Source organism: Mustela nivalis (assembly GCF_964662115.1).
Source record: "Mustela nivalis genome assembly, chromosome: 16".
NCBI lineage: Eukaryota > Metazoa > Chordata > Mammalia > Carnivora > Mustelidae > Mustela > Mustela nivalis.
Genome location: NC_139035.1, coordinates 48,856,457 through 48,883,519, shown reverse-complemented (window position 1 = coordinate 48,883,519; position 27,063 = coordinate 48,856,457). Strand labels below are relative to the sequence as shown.

Sequence of the window (27,063 nt, the reverse complement as noted above, 5' to 3'; positions counted from 1 at the left end):
TAGTGGGTTAAGCATGTGCCTTTGCTCAGGTCCGGATCCTGGAATCCTAGGATGGAGCCCCGCATTGGCTCCCTGCTCCAAAGGGAGTCTCCTTCTAGAACCCTCTGTCCCTCCCCTTGCTCATGCTTTCTCTCAAATAAATAAATAAAAATCTTAAAAAATAAAATAAAATAAGGTTAAAAAGAGTAAGGGCATACTAATATCCATATGAAACAATTTTGCTTTATATGGATATTAGTATCCATATGAAAGATTTTTATAAAATGGAGAAATTTTTAAAAAAATCTTAGCAAAACCAAATCAAGAAGAAAGAAGTGTCTTAAATGGTCTTTTAACTATTAAATTGAACCAATAGTTTAATGTATATACTCACAAAGAAAATACCAGGCCCAGAATTGACTATATAGGCCAATTCTAATAAAATCTGAAAAAAAGGATCATCTAAACTTTATATAAATTCTTTGGAACAATAAAAGAAAGAGGAAATTCCAATTCATTCCATGAAGCTACCAAACCCATAATACTAAAACTAATCAAAGCCATTAGGAGAAAAGAAAATTAAGGTCCATTTCATTTATAAATACAAATGCAAAACACTAAACAAATAATACTGAATTAAATCTGACAGTACATAAAGAGAGAATATATCATGACCAACTGGGCTTATCCCAAATATGAAGGATGATATAATATTTAGAAAAATCATTAACATAGCTGACTGCATTAATCGATTAAAAGAGAAAAATAAACACGATCATTACAGTATGTGCAGAAAAATCACTTGAAAATTTTTCACAATAAAGACATTCACTAAATTAATAAAAAGAATGCCCTTACTTAAAAAACATTTAGAAAAATAAAAATAAAAACCAGAGTAATCATCAACCAAAACAAGAAAATGGTAAAAGCATTCCCTTTAAAATCATGATAATTTTATTGAAAGTCTTAGGCACTAAGAAAAATAAATTAGGGGGCGCCTGGGTGGCTCCGTCATTAAGCGTCTGCCTTTGGCTCAGGTCGTGATCCCAGGGTCCTGGGATAGAGTCCCACATTGGGCTTCTTGCTTGGTGGGAAACCTGCTTCTCCCTCTCCCACTCCCCCTGCTTGTGTTCCCTCTCTAGCTGTGTTTCTCTCTGTCAACTAAATAAATAAAATCTTAAAAGAAAAAAAAAATAAAAGAAATCCTTAAAAAAAAAAAGAAAGAAAGAAAAATGAATCAGAGGTGTAAGGATTTGAAAGGAGGAAATAAAACTGTTATCATTTGATAGAGTAATTTAGATAGAACCCCCTCAAAAACACCAACAAACAAATATTAGAGATAAAAGAAGAGTTTAGCAAGATAGCTAAATATTCAAACATAAAAGTGAACTGCATTTTTTGGCCAGCATCGAACAACCTAGAAAATTGAAAAGAAGATAGGACTTATAATTATAACAGAAATATCAAGGAGTTAGGAGAAATCTAACAGAAGAGGAAATTACCTCTACAGAGAAAATTACACATGTTAAAGATAATAAAGATCTAAATAGATACATACTATGTTCATGACTTAATATGAAGATATAAATTCACCCCAAAGTGATATTTATAGTCAATGCTATTCCATTCAAAATTCCAACAAAATTTTTCATACAACTTGGTTAGATGACTCTGAAATTTAATTGAAGAGCACTGGGCCAAGAACAGAAGGATATTTCTAAAAACGAGCAGGGATGGAAGACATGACCTATTAAATAGCAGACCTTATGAAGAAGTGAAAGCAATTAGGACAGTGATACTGGCACAGCGACAATCTGATGAGTGGAACAGAGTCCAGAAAACACACAAAGTCTGATATACAACAGAGGCAGAATGTTAGATAAGTAAGGAAAACAGATGTTTAATAAATGAGGCTAAAAAAAAAAGATGATCCATATGGGAAAAGATAAAACTGAACTCCTATTTCACATGCTATACCAAAACCCAACTCCTAAGGAATTACAAACATAGATGTCGAAAATTCAAATGGAGGGGCACCTGGGTGGCCCAGTGGGTTAAGCCTCTGCCTTCAGCTCAGGTCATGATCTCAGGGTCCTGGGATTGAGCCCCACATCGGGCTCTCTGCTCAGCAGGAATCCTGCTTTCCCCTCTCTCTCTGCCTGCCTCTATGCCTACTTGTGATCTCTCTCTCTGTGTCAAATAAATAAATAAAATATGTTTTTTAAAAAATGAAAATTAAAATTGAAATACACAGGTAAATATCTTTTACAACTTCAGATAGATAACAATTTATTAAACAAGATATAAAAAGCACTGGCTCTAAAATATAAAATTCTACTCCTCAAAAGACACCCAGAAGGGGCACCTGGGTTGCTCAGTGGCTTAAGCCTCTGCCTTCAGCTCAGGTCATGATCTCAGCAGGGAGCCTGCTTCCTCCTCTATCTCTGCCTGCTGTTCTGCCTACTTGTGATCTCTCTCTCTGTCAAATAAATAAATAAAATCTTAAAAAAAAAAAAAAATACACCCAGAAAAGGTATGCCAACTTGCAGAAGCAGTATCAAGAACTCATAAACAACTCCTACAAATCAAAAAGAAAAGCATAGTTCACCCCTTAGAAAAATAAAAACAAACAGAAATTTCACAGAAGAAACACATATGTCACTTTCAAAATGTAAAAGGAGATGTAAACCAAGACCATGATGAAGTACCATTTTGAAACAAGCTGGCTGGCAAATACCTGACAATACCACATTGGAGCATGCCGCTACATAGTTACTCAGATACTGCTAATGGGAGTGTTATAGGAGTATCTACTTCATAAAACATTTTGATACCTTTATGTATCATATTAAGTAGTCATTTCTACTTCTAGGTATACACCAGGAAAAATCTGCATATATACAGCAGCAGACATGTAGAAAAATGTTTCTAGTCACACAATTCATAGTAACTCAGATGCAAAACTCAAATGTCAGTCTAGGAAGAGTAAGTAAATAAACCTAGCATGTTCAGGCAATTGATCCTATACAGCATGCAAAATAAAGGAACTATGAAGATAAACAATTTATAGAAGAATCTTAATGATATATATTAAGACAAAAAGTAAGTCCCCCAAAATCACACAGAGGATGTGAGAGAGGAAATGAAATGAAGCATTTATGTCAAGAAGTTTTAAAGTGGAGCCAGCCGGGACGCCTGGGTGGCTCAGTAGGTTAAGCATCTGCCTCCAACTGAGGCTCCTTGTTCTGTGGCGGTACCTGCTTCTCCCTCTGCCTGCCACTCCCCTGCTTGTGCTCCCTCTCTCTCTGACAAATAAATAAAATCTTAAAATTAAAATAAAATAAAATAAAATGGAGCCAGGAAGCCAATAAGGAAATGGCCTTATGCACATCCTCACAGGACAAAAACCATGAACTTTTAATTGGGAAAAAGGGAAAAAATCCCAAGGACTCTGCCAAACACCTGCAACTTGCAGTAAGACTTTGCTAAGTGAATGCCGTAACAACCAAACTATATTCAGTCAAGACTAGTCTTTTCTGAGCCAACATCAATCAAAATTCTTTGTAAACAAAACACACAAACATTCCTTTTGTCTTAAGACCCTTGATTTTTACTACCTAGGGAACATAATTTGGGTTGCTACCCAAATCTGTGCTCCCCAATTTAAATTTTGAGACCCCATGTAAGTGCTTTTATTTCAGCACTGCCTGTTTTCTCAATTGGTAAGCATAATACTCTCTATCTAGTCAAAATTTTATATACACACCCCTTTTTAGGATTACAAAAAATATAAAAGAGAAAGCAAAAGGGGATGCCTGGCTGGCTGAGTCAGTCAAGCGGGTGACTCTTGGTTTTGGCTCAGGTCATGATCTCGAGAGGAGCCCAAAGCCTGGCTCTGTGCTCAGTGTTGAGTTTGCTTCAGATTCTCTCTCCCTCTCCCCTCCTGCTCAAGCTCTCTCTTTCCCAAATTCTATATATAAAAAAAAAAAAAAAGAAAAGAAAAGAAAGCAAGGAAATAATATACCAAATCCAACATGAGGATTACAAGGGATGGAGGGAGGGAGGATGAGTTATGCTGAACAATGGTGAGAGAGAAGCAAAAACAGATGAAGTTTACTTGCGTAGTGAGTTCTTAGGTGCTTACTGTATTACTTAAAATAACTAAATAAATAGGAGTCACGAGTATGTGTCATCAATCAAGGATTATCATAAGCCTATTTCATGTACCTAAAGATGAATTTTTTAAAAAAGGAAAGACGAAGAACACAGGCATCATCATTAATTGCTATGTCTTCCCCCTTCATCCCCACATCCAATCCATTACCCGTTAAGAGTGCTAAGTATTATTCAAATCTGTTCATACTCATCTCTACCACCAGTCTTTCACCTACTTTTGCATGTCCTTCTGCAAAAGCCTCCTGATAACTAGCCTTATATTCTATACCAGCATCTCCTCCTCATATGCATTCTCCACACTATGGCCAAAAAGATCTCTTCTAAATAAAAATCTGATCATGTCATACTACTTTAAATAAACACTTCAATAACCTTCTATTACTCTTAAGATACCAAAAAGGAAAAAAAAAAAAAAAGTACAAAGTCTCAGTCATGGCCTAAAATACCATACATGATCTGACCTCTGTCAACATGTTTGCCAGAAGGCTGATATTCTCTAATAACCATCTTCTTCTTCTTCCAGATGAATAAAGTACCCAAATTTTATCAAGGTCCATGACCCTGGAAGGAAGACAACTTTCCCACTCCCCTTTGCTGCTAAGTACAGCTATATGACTAAGGTCTGGCCAGAAAGAAGTAAACATGTAACATAGGGAAATTCTAAAAAAATGTCCATAAAAGGAGAGAAGTGTGCTGTCCCCTTTCTGCTTTCTGGAAAGTCCAATTAAGACAGAATGGCTAAAACTCCAAAGTAATCTTTAGAATAGAATCCACACACAAAGGAACACAACAAAAGAGCCTGTAATTCTGACAGTTCTTGGAAGTGAAAGAGAAAAACTTCTATTTCTTATAAACCAGTGTGTCTCTCTACATCTAACTGTACCTAATTCTTTTTTTTTTTTTAAGATTTTTTATTGGGGCGCCTGGGTGGCTCAGTGGGTTAAGCCGCTGCCTTCGGCTCAGGTCATGATCTCAGGGTCCTGGGATCGAGTCCCGCATCAGGCTCTCTGCTCAGCAGGGAGCCTGCTTCCTCCTCTCTCTCTCTCTGTCTGCCTCTCTGCCTGCTTGTGATCTCTGTCTGTCAAATAAATAAATAAAATCTTTAAAAAAAAAAAAAAGATTTTTTATTATTCATTTGACAGAGAGAGATCACAAGTAGGCAGAGAGACAGGCAGAGAGAGAGAGAGGAGGAAGCAGGCTCCCTGCTGAGCAGAGAGCCCGATGCGGGACTCGATCCCAGAACCCTGGGATCATGACCTGAGCCGAAGGCAGCAGCTTAACCCACTGAGCCACCCAGGCGCCCTAACTGTACCTAATTCTGATTAACATGCTGCCTGTTCATCTCATGCCATCTTCCCCTTGCTCTCTATATGCCAGCTACAACTGGCCCTCTTTCAGTACATTTTACTCTTATTCCCTTTTACTATAAAGCTGCTATTAATCTGGGATGATCCTCAACCTCTTTACCCCAGTTAATACCTACTTAACCTTCAGACTTCAGTTGAACTGTCGATTATTCAGAACTTTCTCAGATCTCCCTAAAGGGGTCAAGTCCCATTTTCATATATATAATAAAAAATTTAACCTTGTCCAAAAAGAGGACTTGCCCTTGCCCTTGGCTTCTGGGAGGTAAACTCTAAGCTCCTGAAAAGCCAGGCCTCATAAGAGCATCTTTGTTTACCTGGGGCATTTGGTCCACAAAGGTAGTCACTGTGACTTCGGGGAGAATTTGGTAACTAGTGACTGAGGTCAGCCGTGGTGGGTGGTCAGCCAGGTCTATGAGACTGAAGCCAAATAAAAAGTCTGGATACCGGGGCGCCTGGGTGGCTCAGTGGTTTGGGCTGCTGCCTTCGGCTCGGGTCATGATCTCAGGGTCCTGGGATCGAGCCCTGCATCGGGCTCTCTGCTCCGCAGGAAGCCTGCTTCTCTCTCTCTCTCTCTCTCTCTCTGCCTGCCTCTCTGCCTACTTGTGATCTCTGTCAAATAAATAAATAAAATCTTAAAAAAAAAAAAAAAAAAAGTCTGGATACCAAGAATTGGTTGAAATTCCCTGGATGACAATCCTCTGTATGTACTGTCCCATATGGTTACCAGGAAAGTTAGTGCCATCTGTGACTCTTGGGAGAAGACAATGGGAAGCTCTGAGCAAGGAACCTTCCCATACTCTGTCCCATCCATCTCTTCCCTTGGCTGAATTTAATCTGTATCTTTCACTGTAATAAACCATAACCGTAACTCTAACAGCTTTCAATAAAGTCTAAGTTTTTCTAGCACATTATAGAAACTGAGGGTGGTCTTGGGGACCGCCCCCAAACTTTCACTTGTCAGAAGTGAGGGCGGCTTGGTGACCATGGGCAGGGATTATGACTATTTATCATTCTCCAAGCACCTAGCACAGTATCTGGCACATTGTAGGCAATCATGCTTTCCTGGAAGACTGACTAAGTAATCAGACAAACCCAGTACAATCCTAGCAAGGACCATCTAAACAAATAAATTGGTGGAAAGTGAAAACAAGAGAATGACATCGAACAGCGAAGTACTACCAAATGTCATTTTTTTTTAAGATTTTATTTATTTATTTGACGGAGCGAGAGACACAAGCAGGCAGAGCAGCAGAGAGAGGGAAAAGCAGGCACCCCATGGAGATTCTTTTCTTAATACTTCTTAATCAGTGATCCACGTACATGCAGTTCCACAATTAGAGTGTATGATCAGCTTAAGACACCAGTATTACTATTACCTCTCTAAACTGATGTAATTCCACCCATAAATACCAAAAATATTTAGTTAATATGTATAACCTTATCATAAATAAATATAATTTAATTACATTAAATTATAAATATATATTTTAATTATATAAATATATAAATATTTCATATAAATATAATTTTAATTTCAATTTTTAAAAATTTAATTACATTAAATTATAAATATATAATATTTTAATTATATAAATATATAAATATTTTATATAAATATAATTTTAATTTTAATTACATTTTTTAATTTTCTGAAAATAGGAGACTCCTGGATAAAATCATTATTAGTTACTGAAGCCTAGAATTAAGGATTATATATTTATGTAATACAAAGTTTCTGGCATAGGCTCAAAGGAGGCATACACTAAAAAGACTAAAAGATATTTTTGGGAAATACTGATTCAGTTCAATACGAACTGCTGAGGTAATACAGTATAAAAAATACCCAGTATTACTGGAAAATCACAAATCCTTGACATTAATAAATATGGCAGGAATAATATAATACAAATGAAACATTAAATTTTAGTTAAGACAGAAATACAGACCTAGAAAAGTATTACAAATTCAAACCCTAGAACATTTTTCTTTAGAGTACTTTCTTTTACCTTAAAAATACTTAGACCTCTATAAATCATTAATGTTATAGTGTTAGTTAATATTAGTGTTAACTGTAATACTGTTAGAGATAAAGATCTCAGTCTACATTTATTGGATATCTACTATGTGCTAGGGACTGTACATAAAAACAAAACCTCAGACTCCCAGGTTCACAATTTAGTGTGAAAGACATACAGAGTGGAAGAAATTAAATGCACACATACACACAGAGAAAATGTTCAAGAATATAAATAATTTCTGTGGTTATCTCTGAAGCAGGGATTATAAGGGACTTTTATAGTTACAATGCTTAAATTTTGTAAAATGAGCATATATATTTATATACCTTAAAATATAAAAAAATCTTCCTTTACAAGGAGAAAAACACCTGAAGGACTTTTAAAATTATCTGTCTCTGGGTTGCCTGGGTGGCTCAATGGGTTAAGCCTCTGCCTTTGGATCAGGTCATGATCTCAGGGTCCTGGGATCAAGCCCCACGTGGGGCTCTCTGCTCAGCAAGGAGCCTGCTTCTCTCTCTCTCTCTCTCTCTGCCTTTCTGCCTACTTGTAATCTCTCTCTCTGTCAAATAAACAAAATGTTTTTTTAAAAAATTATCTGTCTCCTACTTTTTCTCTACTACCTAGATCCTGAAAATCACAGCCTGCAATTTTGAAATTAGAATTACTGTTGTAGGGACACCTGGGTGGCTCAATGGGTTAAGGCTCTGCCTTCAGCTCAGGTCATGATCTCAGGGTGCTGGGATCGAGCCCCACATCAGACTCTCTGCTAAGCGGCGAGCTTACTTCTCCCTCTCTCTCTGCCTGCTGCTCTGTCTACTTCTGCCTACTTGTGATTTCTCTGTCAAATAAATAAATAAATCTTTAAAAAAAAATTACTGTTGTACAATAATACATAAGTACAAGTATTATAATACATAAACAAATTAGTTGTGTTAGAGAAATAAACAAACTCAAAATGTTGATCATTAAGAGATTAGTTAAATAAATTGTAGGACATTTACACCAATAAATTATAGGACACTATCTTTTAAAAAGACTATGTCATGATGTGGTCGAGAGCATAAACTTCAGAGCTACAGTGCCTGAGTTTGCACCCCAGCTCTGCCAATGCCTAGCTGCATAACTTGGGTAAGTTGCATAACCTCTCTGGGCTCAGTTTCCACATCTGTGAAATAATAAGGAATGTATAAAACCACAAAGTGTTGTTGTGAGTATTGGCTACTACAAATAAATTAATACATAAAAATAATACATATGGAAGTACCTAATGAACCTTAAGAAAATGTTAGCTAATACTGAAATGTGTATGGAAATGGAGCAAAGCCAAACTTTTATCATTAAGTGAAAAAAGATGCAAAATATTTTGCATAACAATCCAACTTTAGTAAGAAAATTATAATGAGAATATGTTAGCATATAAAAAGACAATGTGGGAGATAGTATGGCATGTGGAATCACAAACCTAGGTTTTAGACCTGGCTTTAAATTCTGTGTGACCTCTGAAAAATAAGTTAATTTTTCCAGATCTCAATTTCTTCATCGGTAATATTAGGGTAACAACCTCACAGAGTTGTTGCAAGGATTAAATAAGTAAGATATCTAAAGCATAATAGCTGATACACAGTAAGAATGGTAAATGTTGGCTACTGCTGTATTGTTTTCATTATTGAAATTAAGAGGCATGCCTGTCTTATTCACCATTATACCTCTAGTACCTAAAACAATGCCTAGCACAAAACGGGTGCTCAAAACGACTTGTTGATTAAATGAATGAGTCAAACCATTAGAAGTGGTTAGTAGAGAAGGGTGTGGGATTACAAAGTCAGTCATTCTTATTACTATATATTTCTGTACTTGAATTTTTGCTATCAGAAAATAAATACACGATAATATTCTCTTAACCCTTAAAATAAAAGAAGAAAGTGATAATTTCTCTAAAAAACACTCAATTTTAAAAAGCTGGAGGAAAGTGGAAAGTAGTAGTAAGAAGAAAAGGGAAAACAAGTTCCTAAGTGGAATGGCAAAGGCTTCATCCAAAGGACAGTAGTGAGATTTAGCCATTTTATTTTCAACCTTTCTAAAGGTTAAACAGATTATCCTAAGCAATTTTTTGAGTCTCAGAAATGAGTGCAATTTTCAAACAATGTCATCAAATTTAGCTTAGATTTTAAACATTAATCAAACCTCTTTTATCATTCTCTTTTTCAGCTTTTCCAAAAAATGGACCAAATGTATGGAGGCATATAATAATATTCACCACTGCACTGTATATACTAAAACAGCAGTTCTCAAGTGCAGTCCATGGACTCCTGGGAATTCCTAAGACGCTTCTCAAGGGGTTCATGTGCTCAAAAATTGTTCCCATAATAATTCAAAGATAGTTTTTGACTTCTACCCTGCTTTCACATTTGCACTGATAGAATAACAGAAATAGATATAGACATAGTATCTATAGCAGTATAGAATAGCAACAAATAACACTGCTGGTATTTTAGCACCAAATCTGGGCAGTGGCATTAAACTGTTTCATCGACATAGATAGCTTAAAAAAAAGAAAAAGAAAGAAAGAAAAAGAAAAAAAAAACAGTTTTACTGAAGACTGTCTTTAATGAAGCAGTAAATTTTTACTAAAATCTGACTTTGAAATACAAGTCTGTAATATTTTACCAAATGAAATAGCACAAATAAAGCACTTCTGCTGCAAACCAAAATATGCTAGTCATTTCAACAAAAGGCAGTAGTACGACTCTTTGAGTTGTGAGCTAAGTTGGCTACTTTTATCGAGGAACATCTTTTTCATTTGAAAACACAAATGGCAGACAAATATGGTTGTTCAACAGGGTTTGCAGCAGGTATTTTTCTTTGAACTGAGTGAAATGAGCCTGTTACTTGAAGGAAAATCCCTGACAATATTTGGTTTTATTTATAAAATTTGAACTTTCAAGTGAAAATTAGAATTTGGTAAGATTAAGATATTCCACTATTAGTTTAAAAGTTTCATGATACTTAATGACTTCTGATGATACACATGTGATTTATTGATAATGTATGTAATCAAATGTGTCAACATTCAGAAGATCTGTATAAGTCGGTGAACTTTCAAAATGACCAATACACAATGTTATCAAATGTTGCACGAGTAAAAGACCCATTTGCACAGCAAGATAAACCAAAGTTTTTAATATAATAAGGAGTAAAGTTCAATGATATGGTTTCAGATGTCACCTGCAACTAACCTTTAAGAAAGCAACATTTTTAGAGTTTTGATATCAAAGAATATCCATAATTCTCTGAAAGACATTAAAATACTCCTCCCTTTCCAACTACATATGTGTGAAATCGATATATCTTCATATATTTCAGCCAAAAACAAAACAAAACAAAAATACTGCAACAGATTGAATAAAGCAGCAGAAAGGAGAATCTAGCTGTGAGCTATTAAGCCAGACATTAGATCTGCAAAAATGTAAAACAATGTAAAATGTAAATGTAAAGCTTCTTTCTAATTTTTTTTGTTTGGTTAAGTGTGATTATATTTCACTAAAAAATGTGTTACTTATTTTAACATATAATGCATTTACTGTTTTTTAAAATCAATTAATGCTCTCAAAATGGGGGCACCTGGGTGGCTCAGTGGATTAAGCCTCTGCCTTAGGCCAAGGTCATGATCTCAGGGTCCTGAGATGGAGCCCCCGCATTGGGCTCTCTGCTCAGCAGGGAGCCTGCTTCTGCCTCTCTCTCCCTGCCTGCCTCTCTGCCTACTTGTGATCTCTCTCTCTCTGTCAAATAAATAAATAAAATCTTTAAAAAAAAAAATTTATCTCAAAATGTCTGTCTTAATGTCTAATATAATAAATATTGATAAATATAATCCATATAAACAGAAGAGCTCTTTGGAGATCTCAACAATTTTTAAAAATGTAAAGCGGTCCTAAGACAAAAAAGCTTGAGGACTGCAACACCAAAGACACAAAAATGAAATAGACTTGTTTATAAAACTCTCAAGACTTCAGAGTACCCAAGGAGCATACCTGCTTTGCAAAAAATATTGTGTCAAGTCTGGAGTCCTGAACTACAGAGCCTGCTGGTTCTTCTCCTGGCTGCCACTTGAAAAGAAAAATTAACCCATGAACTGGCCTACAAAATAAAATACAAATTAGTGACACCAAAACCTGTTTTTTTTTTAACATGCTGTCAATACATTACATTTTAATCAGCTACTTAACAAATACACTGCAAACAAAGTAAGTTTGAGAAAATTTTTTAAGATTTCTATTGTCATTGAATCACTAGAATGTTGCCTAGAACATGGTTAATAAGCCTTAAAATTACATTAGATAAAACAGAATTAAAATAAAAGGTTTATTCTCAAATCTGGGTTATGCACTTCTACCTTGTACCACTTCACTAAAACCTAAAAATAAGAACATCACAAGACTAAAAGAAGCTGTTAACCGTAGACTGAATTTTAATCTATATGAATAAAATTCACATGGGATATTTATAGATAAATGGCTTATAGCATATATATTATAAAATATATTGTCACCTTTATATAATTGTTGGATTCATGAAAAATCATCAAACTGCAGTATGAATGGATGCTATCTTATACATAATTAAGTCATCCACTTCCCTAAAGGAACTCTTGTTGCCCATGAAACATTAAATCACCACTTTAGGATTCTCTCCAGTCTTTTATAACTGTCTTCCATGCAACAAAACCCTTTCTTAGCCTTTAAAGACAGTTCAAATGACACATTTTAATTAACCTTTCCTGATCACTCAGCCAGAATTGATCCCTTAATTCATCTCAAGTCACTGTTCTTCTGTGGGGAAGGGGAAAGTAGGGAGAAGCAAATGATCTCTTTACTATTAAAAACGGTAGCTATATCCCTACAGTCCCCATTTCCCCTCTAGAAGCCTACTCCTTGTCACATTCCAAGAATCCAAGAATTCTCCCCCCAATGAAAATTCCTCTAGCCCTCTATTCACAATACAGGGTCAATGCTTGCGGGCATGGAGATTGATGTTAGGGGAGTCTTAAAGAGGTGATTTGAGTCATAAAGATGGGGAAAAGGAAGGTATTTCCTAGAATCTGAACTGGAACCTCCCCAAAAAGCAATGTGATAATGTATAGACAAGTTCTGAATTACTATTAATATAGGTTATCTAGTAAATATGCTTTTGTAGATTAACTTATTATGTTTTTAATGTTAAAATGTGTCCTGTGTTCTGACCCCATTGATCTACAAGTGAATATTGTAAAAAATCAACCAGTCAACCAATTCTGACATGGAATTACAGAGACTTACTTTTTAATCGCTTAAAAGTTACCAATATGAGTCTCAGGTCTGGGTTCTAAAATGAGAGTAATAGTACCTTTCTCACAAGAGCAAAGAAAGACTTAAAGGAGATGATGTAATCATTCTAAAGCAAGCCAAGTAAAATAAACAGAAAACAGTCTGCTTAAAGTACGGACATACTATTTTTAACACAGCTAAGATCATACTTACTTTAATTTTTCAAAATTCTCGGGCTCTAAACTCCATATTTCTTCTACTTGGGCTCCTCGGCAACCTGATACAAGAAATCATTTCTTTAGAAAACAAAGTAGCTCATTTTTTTTCCTTCATCATTAAATAAAATGCTAACTGGAAAAAAAATGCAGTTAGGGACAATGAGATAAGATAAAATGAAATGGTAAAACTGATGAAGTTCACAGCCAAATCCTTTTACTTCTTTTACTACTTCCTAGTTATTTGTAATGGGAGTATATTACTTTTATAATTTAAAGAGTTTTCAAGAGTTTTTCACTGAAATGCCACCCCAGACTTCTCAGTCTCTCTCAATCTCTCCCTCTTCTGCATCTGCTCTTTTCATTCAACTGCCATTTGCCTAGTTCTTCCCTTGGCCCTCTTCTTTTTTTTCTATACACTTTTTTTTAAGTCATAATAAATAACTACCATTTAACACTGACTTTCACATCACATGTTTAGTTCTGACCCTTTTCCTAAATTCCAATTCTATATTGTCTTTAATATAATGTTATTTTCAACTATCTCAGAGTCCCCCAAACATACCTTTCCTTAGGATAGTGTTTCTCAGTCAGGTGATGTTTTCTGTCCCCCACTCTCTGCCCCTCCTCCCCCCGCTGCCTGGGAAAGATTTTATAATGTCTGGAGATATTTTTATTGTTACTACTGTCATCAGTGGGAAGGCCTTGGCATCTAATGGATAGAGGCCAGAAATGCTAAACATCCTATAGTGTAAAGGACAGCTACCAACAGTAAAGAATCATTTGCCAAAAAGTCAACATTGCCAAGGTCGAGAAACCCTGTCCTAGTGGTATGTATCATAGTAACAGTGTACTGGTTAAGAGGTAGGCTTCAAAAATACCAGGGTTTGAATCCCGGGTCCTCCATTTACTTGCTATATGACCATTTAACCTCTCTGTCCCCCAAACTCATGGAGTTATTATGAGGAATCAGTGAGAAAATTTAGTATGCATGAGATACATTTAATACAGTGCCTAGCACACTGTAAGGATTTACTCTTAACTAATATTACCTCAATACAAAAAACAGCCATATTTACAGTATCTTCTATCTGTAATGTGCTTTAAATGCATTTTCCCTAATCACTGCAAGGCAAGTATTATACAGAAGTTTAGGGATCTTAAGTGTCTTGCCTAAATTCACTATAGTTAGTATATGCCAAAAAAACTAATAAAACCGACATCTGGTTCCAAAGTCTGGACATATTTTAATATTCCAGATTATTTTCAAGTAAAAGCTAGAGAAGCCTTAGATCTACCTGGAAAAAAAAAAAGTTGGGTAGACCAACTACATGACTTTGGGCATTCATACCTTCTCAGACTCAATTTGTTCTATTCAGCAAATATCTATTAAGTACCTTCTCTCTCTCTTTTTCTTTTTTTTTTTAATTTGTCAGCGAGAGAGTGCGCACAAGGAACAGCAGTAGGAGGAGGTAGAACAGCAGGCAGAGGCAGAAGCAGTCTCCCTGCTGAGCAAGAAGCCCTGCGTGGTCCTCAATCCCAGAACCCTGGGATCGTGACCTGAGGCAAAGGCAGACGCTTATCCTACTGAGCCACCCAGGCATCCCTAAGTACCTGCTCTGCATGAAAAGATATAAGTACAAGGGAGAGTTACTAGATTGTAGTAGAAAACATGTTGCTAGACATTCACATATAGGAAGTTAGAGGAAAAAGCCTTTTAAGTGTGACCTGTATTTTTGAGTGTCAAAAAGGGCACGGAAAGACACTAAGGCTAACACTGGTTACTGCTATTAGAAATCAACTATAAAAAGGCCCAACATCAAAACATTGTACATATCATACTAAAACAACAAAAATCCACTGAATAAAAGTGTCCCAAAATCCTATGCACAGGGTGAATTTCAAGTGGTGACACCTGTTTAAACCTTATGCTAAACACACAGTCTCTTTATATAAAGAAACCATAATATTCAACTCTTAGTACCTATCGTCTTATACACATTCAATATCTAATATGCCCCTTATGTACACTCGATTTCAAATAATGTATGGTACAGGAAAGAGAAAGAAGCAGTGATTCAGGAGAGCTGGATTCCAATCCCAGCACTACCTTAAAATTCTTAACCTTGAGCAAGAACACAATGTCTTTGAGCCTCCCTTTCCCTGTGTATAAAATAAGGTTACTCCTCTGCTTCATCCAATCCACACAGTTCTTGTAAGGTATACATTACTAAACACTAAATATAAAGAATCCCCTAATGCAGACTTCCTGATATATGTTAAGTAAAAAGATGGGGGCAGGGTGGGGAAAGCTTTAAAAAGTTAACAAAATGCTGGTATTTCACAAATACCTTTTATGTGCCAAGCATGGTACTACCTCCTGGCAAGGACAGAAAATAATAAACTATTGTCACAACACTTAATACTATCACAACTAGGGGGGGCCCTGGGGGTTCAGTCAATAGATCCTCTGACTCTTTATGTCAGAGTCCTAAATTTCAGTCCCACACTGGGGGTAAACGAAAGAGAGGAAGACAGGCAGGAAAGAAGGGAGGGAGGAAAGGAGGAAGGATTTCACCACTAGTAGAAAACAAGTAGATACATTTCAAAGACAATGCAGAGAATTTACATATGAAAGAATTTACATATCAAAGTTAAGAGGTAGGAGAGACCACGGCTGTCTTTGCTGATCAGAGACACTTTCCATGGATAACTGAACTGGGTCGTAAACAGGCTGGCCATAGAATCTGTCATCCAAACCAGAACACACTGCTCCGAAGTGAAAGGAAGTACTAAATTTAAAATATGTTTGAAATATTTATGTATTGAAAAACACATTTGCATTATGATACTGGTGGCTTCATAAAACAGTTCTATTCAAAACCTAATTTCAAGAAATAGCTCTCTTAAAAATATCCTGGCACATTTCTCCCCAAGAAAAATACCATGGTAGGGTCCTCCCTGTCGCCAGTGCCTTAAATTTAAATTTAATGCTATCCTCCAACAGTTTTCACAATCTATCATACCCCAACCTAACCAAGTCTACCAGAAGTAAAGGCATGGTCCTGGCTTCTGTACCTCCTACCAAAAAATAGCACCAGTTATCTTCACTAATCATGTTATTCCATGTTATTTAGTTAGTGATGTGACCAAATAGGAAAAACTGGATTGTGGGCACTCAAGCACGCACTTCAAAAACAAAAACTAGACTCAACTATTTGGGAACCTCAAGTTGGAAAGCTGTTGACTTGTATTCCTAATGAGAGGGTTCTATTTTGGGGGCCCCAACAATTATAAGCAATATTTGTTTCTAGGGGTACCAGGTGTACTCTCATAAGTATACCTTTACTTTTTGTGTGAAACCAGTCATTAACTTGCTTCTCTCCTCAAAACAAGGTAACATGTACCTCAAGAGAAATCATAACTGACCTTGGCAAGGCAACTCTATATTGGCCCCCAAAGTCATTCAGATTTGTCTCAACTTCTGCGTCAGAGTTGCGGATGATGGAATTCTGCAAGACTTCTTCCTTGCAAGTCCAGGAGGAGTCCATGCAATCACTAAAATCACTATATACCTAAGTTCATGCCTTAAGTAAGATGAAAAGTCAATACAAAAATTTAAGGAGAAAGCCACCTGCTTTCTAAGGTAAACACTACAAGAGATGAACAGACTTGGTATCTATGGGTCAGGTCCGATTAATCAGAGCAGCTGAAGGAAAGGCAAGTTTGATATAGAAAACAAGAATGGATTTTGTTGGGAGACAACTTTCAATGAGTTTCTCCTGTTTCTACTTGTCTTCTGAAAGTTCTGGACTATCTTTTCAAGGATGTTATTTTGATAAACAGACATAAGACAGAGACAGTACCTCCCCCTGCGGCAGAGATAAGACGTATTTTCTGTCCATAGAATATTCCTAACGGTAAAGGTTGATCAGGTTTGTTAGCAACCTCTTTAATTGGAAGTCCCCTAAGCTCAGGGTTCCTTAACTATCACCAAGATCCATGTGTGCAACATCCACCTGGATCCATCCTGACTCCCATGGACCTGTAGGACAAGGGAACCAGTGCAAACATGAATCTCCAGCTGCTTACTGTGCCAACAATAATACAATTCTTTTTCTCTTTATCAATATATCAGTACAATCTTTTATAAAACAGCCAGACTAACCCATTGGCTGGCAAATGGTAAAATATAATAGCATATATTTCTTAACAGACATCAGATTTTATCAAATGCTTTTTGTGTCTACTGAGATAATCATATAGTTTTTATTTAGCTTGTTAATATGGCAAATCACACTAAATCTCAAATGTTAAACCAACACTGAATTCCCAGGATAAATCCCAGTCAGGCATGATATACTGTCCACTTAATATATTATTAGATTTAATTTCCTAATATTTTGTTCAGAATTTTTGCATTTATGTTGATAATGGAGTTAGGTCTATAGTTTACTTTCCTTATAATGTCTTTGGATTGGGAGTTAGGGTAATGATGGCCCTCAATGAATGAGATGGGAAATATTCCTTCTTCTCCATTTTTTGGGGGAAAAGTTTGTGTAGAATTGGTATTACTTAACCCTGAAATATTTGAAATAATTTATCAGCAAAGAAATTTTGGCTATAGTTTTCATTGTGGCAAGATTTTAAGTTACAATTTTAATTTATTTAGTAAATATAAGGCTATACTGGTTATTCTTGTTTGAGCTTTGGTAATTTTTGTCTTTAAAGAAATTTATACATTTCATCCAAGTTGTCAAATTATTGGCATAATGATGTTTAGAATACTCCATTATCTTTTTAATCTATAAAATCTATAGCAGTATCCTCTCTCTTACTCCAAATATTGGTCATTTGTGTCTCCTTTTTTTTTTTTTTTTTTTTTTTAAGATTTTATTTCTAAACCATCTCTACACCCAACATGAGGGTCAAACTTACAAAGCCAAGATTAAGAGTCACATGCTCTACCAACGGAGCCAACTAAGAGCCCCTGCTCTTCTTTTTCTGATCAGGCTGACTAGAGGTGTATCCATTTCATTGATCTTTGAGAAACCAGCTTTTAGTTTCATTGATTTCCTCCACCATTTTTCCTTTTTGTTTCACTAATTTCAACTCTGATCTGTATTATTTCCTTTCATCTGCTTACCTCAGGTTTCATTTGCTCTTCATTTTCTAGGTTCTTGAAATGGAAGTTGGGGTCATTAATTTGTTGTAGGAAAAGTAAATGCAGTCCCTGTTATTCCATTTTGGCTGGGAATGGAAGTTTACAGCTTCTGTTTTTAATCAGTAGACCATCACTACTATTCTGGTGCATTTATGAATTATGTATGTACTGCACCAATTAAAACTGTAAATTCTGCTTGTACTCCCTCAGTTTCTTAATAAGAACTTTGTTTGTCGGGGTGCTTGGGTGGCTCAGCTGGTTAAGTGGCTCACTCTTGGTTTCGGCTCAGGTCAGTATCTTGTGCTTGTGAGATTGAGCCCTGCATCTGTATGGGGTTCTGTGCTCAGTGAGGAGTCGGCTTGAGGATTCTCTCTCCTGCCCCTCCCTCCCCACACCTGCACACATGCTGGAGAACTCTCTCAAAGAAACAAATTAAAAAAAAAAAAGAAAGAAAAAGAAAAAAGAATATTGTTTTACCATGATGTTATAGTCTACTAAAATTTGTATTTATATATTCACTGACTCCACAATTTTTCCAGTGAAGAAACTTTCAAAATAAACCTACAATAGCTTTCATAACACAATAAGATTATCTACTTTTTAAAAAATAAACTTCAAAAAGCTTTTTAAATCTGAGTTAGATAAGAGAAAAAAAAAGGAAATGATTGGAATAAACTGATTTTCTCTTTGAGGTATCTGATGATGATATACAATTTGCATCATTTAACTTTTTGCAAACTTTTTCTGATAATGTAGCCAATCTTTTAATAGCAATTCCTTCACTTTTCATATGGGCCAGTACAGAAGATACATTTACATATCACTCTAATGCATGTCTTTTAATCATTTTCAATTTTAAGTTTTCTATACATATGGGACTGAAGCAATAACTGTTAATGGAGTGGATTTAAAAACAAACTTGCTTAGTACACTATTTCTTAAAGTTAACTTAAAATGTCATAATAGTTAAGGTTTTGAAGGTAAACCTGCAGACATCTCAAACTCATTACTCAAAAATGGATTCATTTTCTTGTCCATCAAGCTTGTTCACCAAGCTTCATCAGCCACTCAAGCTAGAACCCATGGAGTCATTTTCACCCTTTCCCTTACATCCGGTCAGTAGTCCTGTTGATTTAAATGGAGCAAAATTACTGCAACTGCCTCCTCCTCTTGACCCCCTAACTTTAGGTCAAGCTGATCACCTGACTCCAACCACTTTATGAAACTGCTAGTTTCTCTCCCTTCATACCACTTCACCCTGCACACAACACCTAGTAAACCTTTTTTAATTACAAAAATGTCATTTCAGCATTCAAATATCTTTGGCAGTTAAGTCCCCAGGAAGTACAGGGCAATCCAAACTATACAACTCAGCATACAATCTGGCCTCAGTTTACTTTTCAGCTTCAGATTCAAACAGTTCTCTTGACTGTTACATTATTTGTTGTTTTTTGTTTTGTCGCTTAGCTAGCTGTTTCCTGTGGCATATACTTTAAAATTACTACAGTTTATGTTTTTTCTTTGCTCTTCCATGACCTGTGTTCCCGTAACATTTTGTATATACTCTAACATAGGAATTAAAAATATTAGTTTGAGGGTCAGATCTTTCTAAGAGCAGTCATGGTTTATTCACACTGAACATTCCCAGGCCATGCCAGTGTGCCTGAGATACAGTAGGTAAACAACACATGCCTGATGAATTATATTCGAAATATTCATCTATGCACAAGAGACAGTATCTATATCAAAGTTTAGTTTTCATCCCGAGTACAAGTTTTAACATAATAGCTAGAATTTATAATCTTGAAGAAATGTAGCCATTAAATAAAGCTACTGCCCAAAGAAAAGAATGGGAAGATGGACACAAAAGGATAAAAAGTCAAATATGCTGACTATTTAGGATGTAAGACAAGAAACATGGTCAGGGAAAAAAAGAAGAAAAAAAAAAAAAAAAAAAGCCCTGAGAAAAGCATGTGGCCTCTAGTCTTGAGCACCAGCTCAAGAAACCACACTTTACCGGAAGCCAAAAAACGAGCCGGGAGAAGAACTCGCCAAGTGGCTTGTCAGTCCCATGCAGTCGGCGGGTGCGAACGTCCGCGGAGCTACTCACACCCTCCAGGTGTTCTGCTCTGAGTAACCAGAATCTCGGGCTCCTGCAAGGCTTGGGCCATACGCACCCCACCGTCGAGGAGGTACACCCTAGCTTTTCCTGCAAGACTGCTGGCCTGAGAACGTGCACCCAGGCACACCTGCCGGGTAAAGGGAGCGCTCCCCCCGGGGCAGCGACCGTGGAGAGGGAAAGATACGTGCGTGAAGGGCGGGGGCGAGGAGCGCTCAAGTCAATTAACAAGTCCTTGAGTGCCGAGTCCTGAGGATACGACAGTGCACCAGACAGACAGGATCCCTGCCCTCGTGGTGAAGCTCTCAAATTTAGGGCGGAAACGCGACCGCCCAAGACTGAGGAGGGGACGAGAGACCTCCGCGATGCAGGCTTCTGGAGTCTCCTCCCTTCGGACGCAAGGCGGCGGGGGCCGCAGAGAACCACTCCATGCCCAGCTTGGGCCTCCTCCCGTGACCCCCGGCCCAGGACGGTCCCTTGTCTCTCACCGAATCCTTTAATGAGCTCGGTGAAGACCCCGGGGTCGCTTTCCATGAGGCACCACTCCCCAGCATTGCCCGTCATGGCCCCGGCCACACACCGCCCCTCTCCACCTCAGGATCCGGCCGCCCCCCGCACCAGCTGCAGTCAGCCACTGATCTCGGCAAACCCGCCGCTGAGCTCGTCAACCCCACGTCACCCCGCCTACTTCCCGACAGCCTCCGGGCTCCGTCACCTGCAGCGCGACAGAGCGCGGGAGGACGCTCTAGCCACCCAGGAGACAGCGAAACTCTTCCTAGGCCGTGCAGGACCCGTAGCGGATTCGGAAGGGGCCGGGGCTTAAGAAGACAGGGCGGGGATTCAGCGCGCCGTGGGAGGCCACATCCGGGATCCTCGCCAGTCGGGGGCGGGGCCAAAGGAGAGGGGCGGGGCTCGTTCCCCCGGAGCCTAACCTGGAGGAGTCCCCGGCGGCAGTGGAGTTGGGGCAGTTAAGCGCCCGTGGGGCTGTAGCATCTTCTTGTCGTCTCTCTTGAAGCGCAGGGCTTCTCCCGGTGGCGCGGTGGGTTCGGAGGGTCGGCCGCCAAGCGCAGGTGAGGAAACTGCGGGAGGCCGGCTGGGGCCCTTTGTGCGGTCTGGGCAGAGCCGGGGACGCGCAGGGTTTGGCTGGTCCTCCATGTCCGTCATCCAGCATCCCAGAGGCTGAGGCCGGGGCCAACGCTTGGCAAAACCCTCGTTCTCCCCCGCCCTGCCTCTGAGTCCTGCCGTTGCTGGAGAGCGGACCCAGCATCTCTGCGGGCACAAGCTCGGCTGGCCCGGCTGGGACGCTTCCGAGGGTGGGCCCTTCCCAAACCCGGGAGCGCTCCGTCTTGTGCTTCCATAGCGTTCCCCAGGCCAGCGTCCGGAGGGCCTGCTTTAGCTTTACTCCTCCTCTTCCTCCTCCTCCTCCCGCGGCTTCTGCGCGGAGAGGCGTTGCCCGGGATGTGGGGCTTGGAAAGAGGGATCTTTGTGGGAAGACAGAAGGCGAATTTATCCTCCAGGGAATGACAAGAGGAGAAATTCTGTAGTTCGTGGGGATGATGGACAAGCGTAAGGGGATGCGATGCCTCAAAGAAAAGGAGGTTGAAAAACGTCGTGTTTTATTCTAAAAGCATTTGTAATGTTTCTGAGATGAAATGAGTTAACCCAAAAAATGCCTGTTTTCGCTAAACCGTGAAATTGCCCTCATTCAGCAGGCTTTCGCAGAATACTGGTCTTAAGATTAAAATCTTCAGGAGTACGTTTATTTATGCATCCCTCCTTAAAGCTCCGAATTCCAAGAGAGGCCTTTGGATTCCAGAGAAAAATACTTTTAGCAGACAAAACTGATTCCTTGCTCCTCAAACAGGTGACCTGTACCTCGGAGTTAGCGAGCGCTGTGTTACGGACTCTGTGAAGCCACAAAATAAGCATGACAAATATTACTGAGAGAAACAACAGGACAGTTTGTATATTAAAACAAGCATGGCTATGGGGCGGCTGCCTGGCTCAGTCGGTAAAGCATGCAACTCTTGATTTCTGAATTGTAGGTTTCAGCCCCACATTGGACGAAGAGATTACTTTAAAAAGAAAAAAAAAAAAAGCATGGCTGTATTATGGAGTAGAAATGAAAGTTTGCATCAGGTGTTTGATTTTTTATTTATTTATATATACTGTCTTGAAGTTTCAAAATAAAAAGAGGAGACGGGTTGGGGGGCATGGATTTCTGTTCATTATCTGTTCCGTTAAGTATACTAAATAGAAAAGTTTGTGAGGCACAAGAATCTAGCTTTGTTTCCTTAATAAACCATTCCTAGAATGAGTGTCACTGGAGCCCAAAGCTGTTTGTGATCATTTGTGGTATATTTTAACCTATAGTACTACTGTGAACTTGAAAGTGCTTTCTGTGCGGAATAAGTACTCCTAACTAACATTTGAAACCCAGCTCAATATAGTGCCTGTTGTAGAAAGACCAAACTGAAAATTTAGCCCTTGACATAACCTAGAAGTAACCAGAAAGGAGGGTGAAAATTTCTTCAGTTGTGTTAACATTTAATCCCAACTTCATGTGAAAATCCAGATTTCTAGGTCTTTGAGAAAAATGAGAAAAAAGATTAGGTAATAAAAGGTCCCTACTACATAGCAACCAGTTAGCTGAAAGTGTGTGGCTTCAGGATGGCATGCTGTCAAGTTTGCCACAGTTCCTCACCACTTTTTATTGCATCATTTGACTTGATCAGCTCAGTTACACTACCAGTCTGAATGATGTATTTATTTTAATTTGTGGCCCCAGTTTTTGCAGTATGGCTTCTTTTAAATTTTCTTGCACACTCATAGATGTGTATCAACTTTGACTTCATTTAGAAAGGATTAAGCTGCAAAACCTGTTTGACCTCTTGGGATAAAAGCATTTTCCAAATAACAAATGATCAAGAGACTTTGGAAAGATACTCAGATGTGTACATTCAAGAAAAACAGGAACCCAAGAAAGAGTGTTAGTACTCTTAAAATAAGATAACTATAAATGTTCTAATGAACACAAAGCAGAAAGAAGTGCTATTACATATTGTGTATTAATTACTGGCATTCACTGGTTTTTGCATTCAGTATTAAGAGAGAAGTGGGCACACAAAAATGGCCACAACCAATTTCACATCGTGGCCATACCTTTAAAAATTCTGTCATCTATTTAATTCTTCCTAAATTTTCCCTAAACTTTACTGAAGTTTAAAACAACTTTAGCTCTATTAAAGTCTTTGGAGTAATGTGCTTTAAGAGCACTGGATAGGACAGGCCGACCCAAAGAATTAACTATCTTTTTTTGTAGTTGCTGTTAATCTGGATTTACAACACTTGATTATTCAGGAGTGGATTAATTGATGACCAGGCTCTGACCTCATTCACTGCCCAAACTGCCTTCTAAATCACTGACAGTGGAGCTTGAGCTTTGAAGAGGGAGATGATGGGAGTTGGGAAAAGGGGAAATTAAGGTCCTGTGTATGTCTGTGTGTATCTCAAGTTGCTTTCTAAAGATAAATATAAAAATACAGGGTTAAGGGGAGCCTGGGTGGCTCAGTCGTTTGGGTGACTACCTTCAGCTCAGGTCATGATCCTGAGGTCCTGGGATTGAGCCCCTCATCAGGCTCCCTGCTCAGTGGGAAACTTGCTTCTCCCTCTCCCACTCCCGTTTGTGTTTCCTCTCTCACTGTCTCCCTCTGTCAATTAAATATAAAAATATTTTTTAAAAAAAGTACAGGGTTAAATATCAGTTGAATCTCTATTTATTTATATAACTTCCCAGGTATATTTTAATACAGTCAATTTTTAGTTTTCATTATTTTAATTGATTTAATGACAGATTTTTGAGATAGAATTCCTATGTCATGAAATTTGCTATTTTAAAGTATGCCCTGCAGTAACTTTTAGTACATTCACAGACTTGTGTTGATGTAGGCAGACTGGGTCCATGGATCTAGAAGGAGTCCTACAGGACCAGCCAAGAGGGTCTTTGGCTTTAAAAAAGGATAGAAATCAAACACCACCTGAGAGGAAGTGAGAGTAGAGTTTATTGAAGATATATGGAGAGGACAGATAGAGACATAGTATCTGAGAGACTTCAAAAGGAAAGGAGAGTGAGTCTCCTTTTGCTTGGAGTGTGGGGTTTTTATTGAGGATTGCGATCTGGTGTGCATGTCTTCTTAAGCATCCAGAAACTGATCAAAACAAGGACGAGGACTCAGGTGTCCTCCTTAAGTCACTTACGCCAGAAGGCTTGGTGTCAGGGTATCTACAGTCTGGTCTGCAAAATGTACATGACAAGCTTACCCTGTCACTCCTATCAAAACTGAAATAAGACACCACCTAACAATCACTAGGATGGCTACAATGAAAATGACAATAGTAAGTGTTAGGTAAGGATCTAGAGAGATTAGAACCCTCATACATTGCTAGTGGTAATGTAAAATGATGGATCGATCATATGGTAACTTTATATTTGACCTTTTGAAGAACTACCAGACTGTTCTCCAAAGTGGTAAGGGGTTTCTTTTTGGGGGTGGTGAAGATGTTCTGAAATTAGACAGCCGTGATGGTTACACTGAGATAGGGAAACTGAAGGGACTCCATGAAAGACTGCTTTTTTGTTCCTTTTCTGGCTTCTAATCTTGCCAGGACCTGTACCTCGACATTACACGTGTGCAATGTAAGGGTCCAGCAGTTAATGATTTCTTTGGAGTACTCCAGCACAATTGATAGGAATGACAGGGCACAACCCCTCAGGGTCGATAATTCATTGGAATGACTCACATAACTCACTAAAAGCAGTACCCTTATGATTATGGTTTTAATATAAAGGATATGACTTAGGAACAGCCAAAGTCAAATGTAGTCCAAAGTCTAGAGGCAGGAGAAGGAATACCCTTCGTGTGGAATCCTGGCAGTTCATACTCCCAGGACATGAATTTGTTAACCAATTAGGAAGTGCTACTGAACTTTGATGTTCAGAGTTTGTATAAGGGGTTTTATTACGAGGCATGATTATGATTGGTTGACTTTGTGGTTGGGCCCTAACACCCCTCCTGGGAGTTTGACCTGGCCCAAAATTCCAACCAACTCTTTAATCAAATGATGAGTCTTTCAGGTGACCAGCCCCCATCCTGGATCCCAGCTTGAATCACCATATTAGCATAACAAAGACTCCTATCAATCTGCAAATTCCAAGGATTTTTGAAGCCCTGCCAAGAAACCGGCACAAAAACTAGATACTCTTTTATTATACCACTGTCTTATCACCCAGCCAATTTTAAAGTTAATTTATATATTAGCACTGAGGGACGGGGAGAGTAGCTTAGAACTGCTGCCATTCTGCTTTTCATATTTCACTTTACAAATTTGAATCTGGTAAATTTGCACAAACAAGTAAAGGGGCCATTCATGTGATCTGTCCCACTGTTTTAAGTTGCCTCCTGGAAAGAACAGTCACAGAAGCATGTGAATAGCTGAGAATTTTTTTCCTGCAAAAATGCTGAAAGGGTAGGTCTTAGTGGTTTCATTAACATATGCAAGGGTAAGTAAGATTCCTTTGATGAGGCACTGAGTAAGTAACTACATTTCTTACAACAGAGATTACAAGGATTACCTTTAGGGATAGCTCTTAAGCATCTACCCTTGATTTAAAAGTTCATTTTTCTTCTTGCTCAACAAAAGATAGCTTGACTAATGAAAGACCCGCGGATCCCCTTACCCAAGAATCCAACACTGCCACTGGATGCAATCAGCAAGAGGTTCTTTATTGTTACGCAGGCGCCTGCGGGTGGTCAGCAGCTCCTGCTAGCTGAGCACACCCGGCTGGGGTGGTGCCGGGTTTTTATAGACAGGTACAAACAAGTTTTGGGTGGGGCGCAATTGATTGGTTGACAGAACTTTTGAAAAAGGCATATGTGGAGTTTGCTGATTGGCTTTGGGGACCCACGCGCGAAGAAGAGAGAGGCGGGAAGGGGGAACAAGCTGATTGGTTCTGAGGGCCCGCGCGCACGGGAGGAGGCAGGGAGGGGGAACAAGAAGGGGGAAGGTAGGAATGCCATCATGGCGTCTTCTATTATTTCTATAAGCCAAGCAGTTACAGAAGGGCAAAAGAGCAATTAATAAGCAATTAATAACCTAATTTACGCCTAAAAGCCAGCGGTTCACAGAAAAGCAAACAAGCGGTTAGTTATCCTATCTTCTAGGGGAGGGGTTTTTCACTACCTAATATTAAATATATTAGAAAAACTTTCAAAGAGATACTGTTCTGCTCAGAAGACGTTTTTGCTCTGGACTCATTACTTCCTCTGTAACTTTTTCATGTTTTATTTTCTTGATTGTATATCCACTACCTGCATATAGTACATTTTTTCCTGGTTACAGAATTTATCTTAAAGGCTTGAATTACATTGTTAATTCCACACATTGAGTCTTATTTTTTCTTAATATTTTATTTATTTATTTGATAGAGATCACAAGTAGGCAGAGAGGCAGGCAGAGAGAGAGAGGAGGAAGCAGGCTCCCCGTGGAGCAGAGAGCCCAATGTGGGGGCTTAATCCAAGGACCCTGGGATCATGACCTTGATGAGGGAGCAGGAGGCTGGCTGAAGACAGAGCAAGAGCTGGCGCCTTGCACCCCTTCTCCACTTGTCCCCCCTCCATATGTGTAGCATTCCTCAGGCACCCCTGACCGCCATAAGACGATAA

General features: G+C 38.5%; 2 protein-coding genes across 7 annotated transcripts in view; one reads left to right on the top strand and one right to left on the bottom strand.

The window, feature by feature from the left end:
• The window catches only part of UCHL5 (ubiquitin C-terminal hydrolase L5), a 44,812-nt gene extending 23,096 nt beyond the window's left edge, over positions 1 to 21,716 (bottom strand). For 2 of the 6 annotated variants that reach the window (XM_082703951.1, XM_082703952.1), the window contains exons 1-3: positions 21,057 to 21,156; positions 13,057 to 13,120; positions 11,572 to 11,677 (exon numbers count right to left, since the gene is read on the bottom strand). Coding sequence is in view for 4 of the 6 variants with exons in the window: in XM_082703950.1 (XP_082560076.1) it covers positions 11,572 to 11,677; positions 13,057 to 13,120; positions 21,274 to 21,505 (402 nt within the window). In the remaining 2 variants the exon portion in view is untranslated. Of the gene's footprint in view, positions 1 to 11,571; positions 11,678 to 13,056; positions 13,121 to 20,829; positions 20,968 to 21,056; positions 21,157 to 21,273 lie in introns of those variants that run through there. The other 4 variants (XM_082703947.1, XM_082703948.1, XM_082703950.1 and 1 more) reach the window with 3 other exon arrangements.
• Positions 21,274 to 27,063, top strand: part of RO60 (Ro60, Y RNA binding protein) — a 29,135-nt gene continuing 23,345 nt past the window's right edge. Inside the window, exon 1 of the mRNA XM_082703944.1 lies at positions 21,274 to 21,411. The gene's annotated coding sequence lies outside the window, so the exon portion shown is untranslated. The remainder of the gene's footprint in view (positions 21,412 to 27,063) is intronic.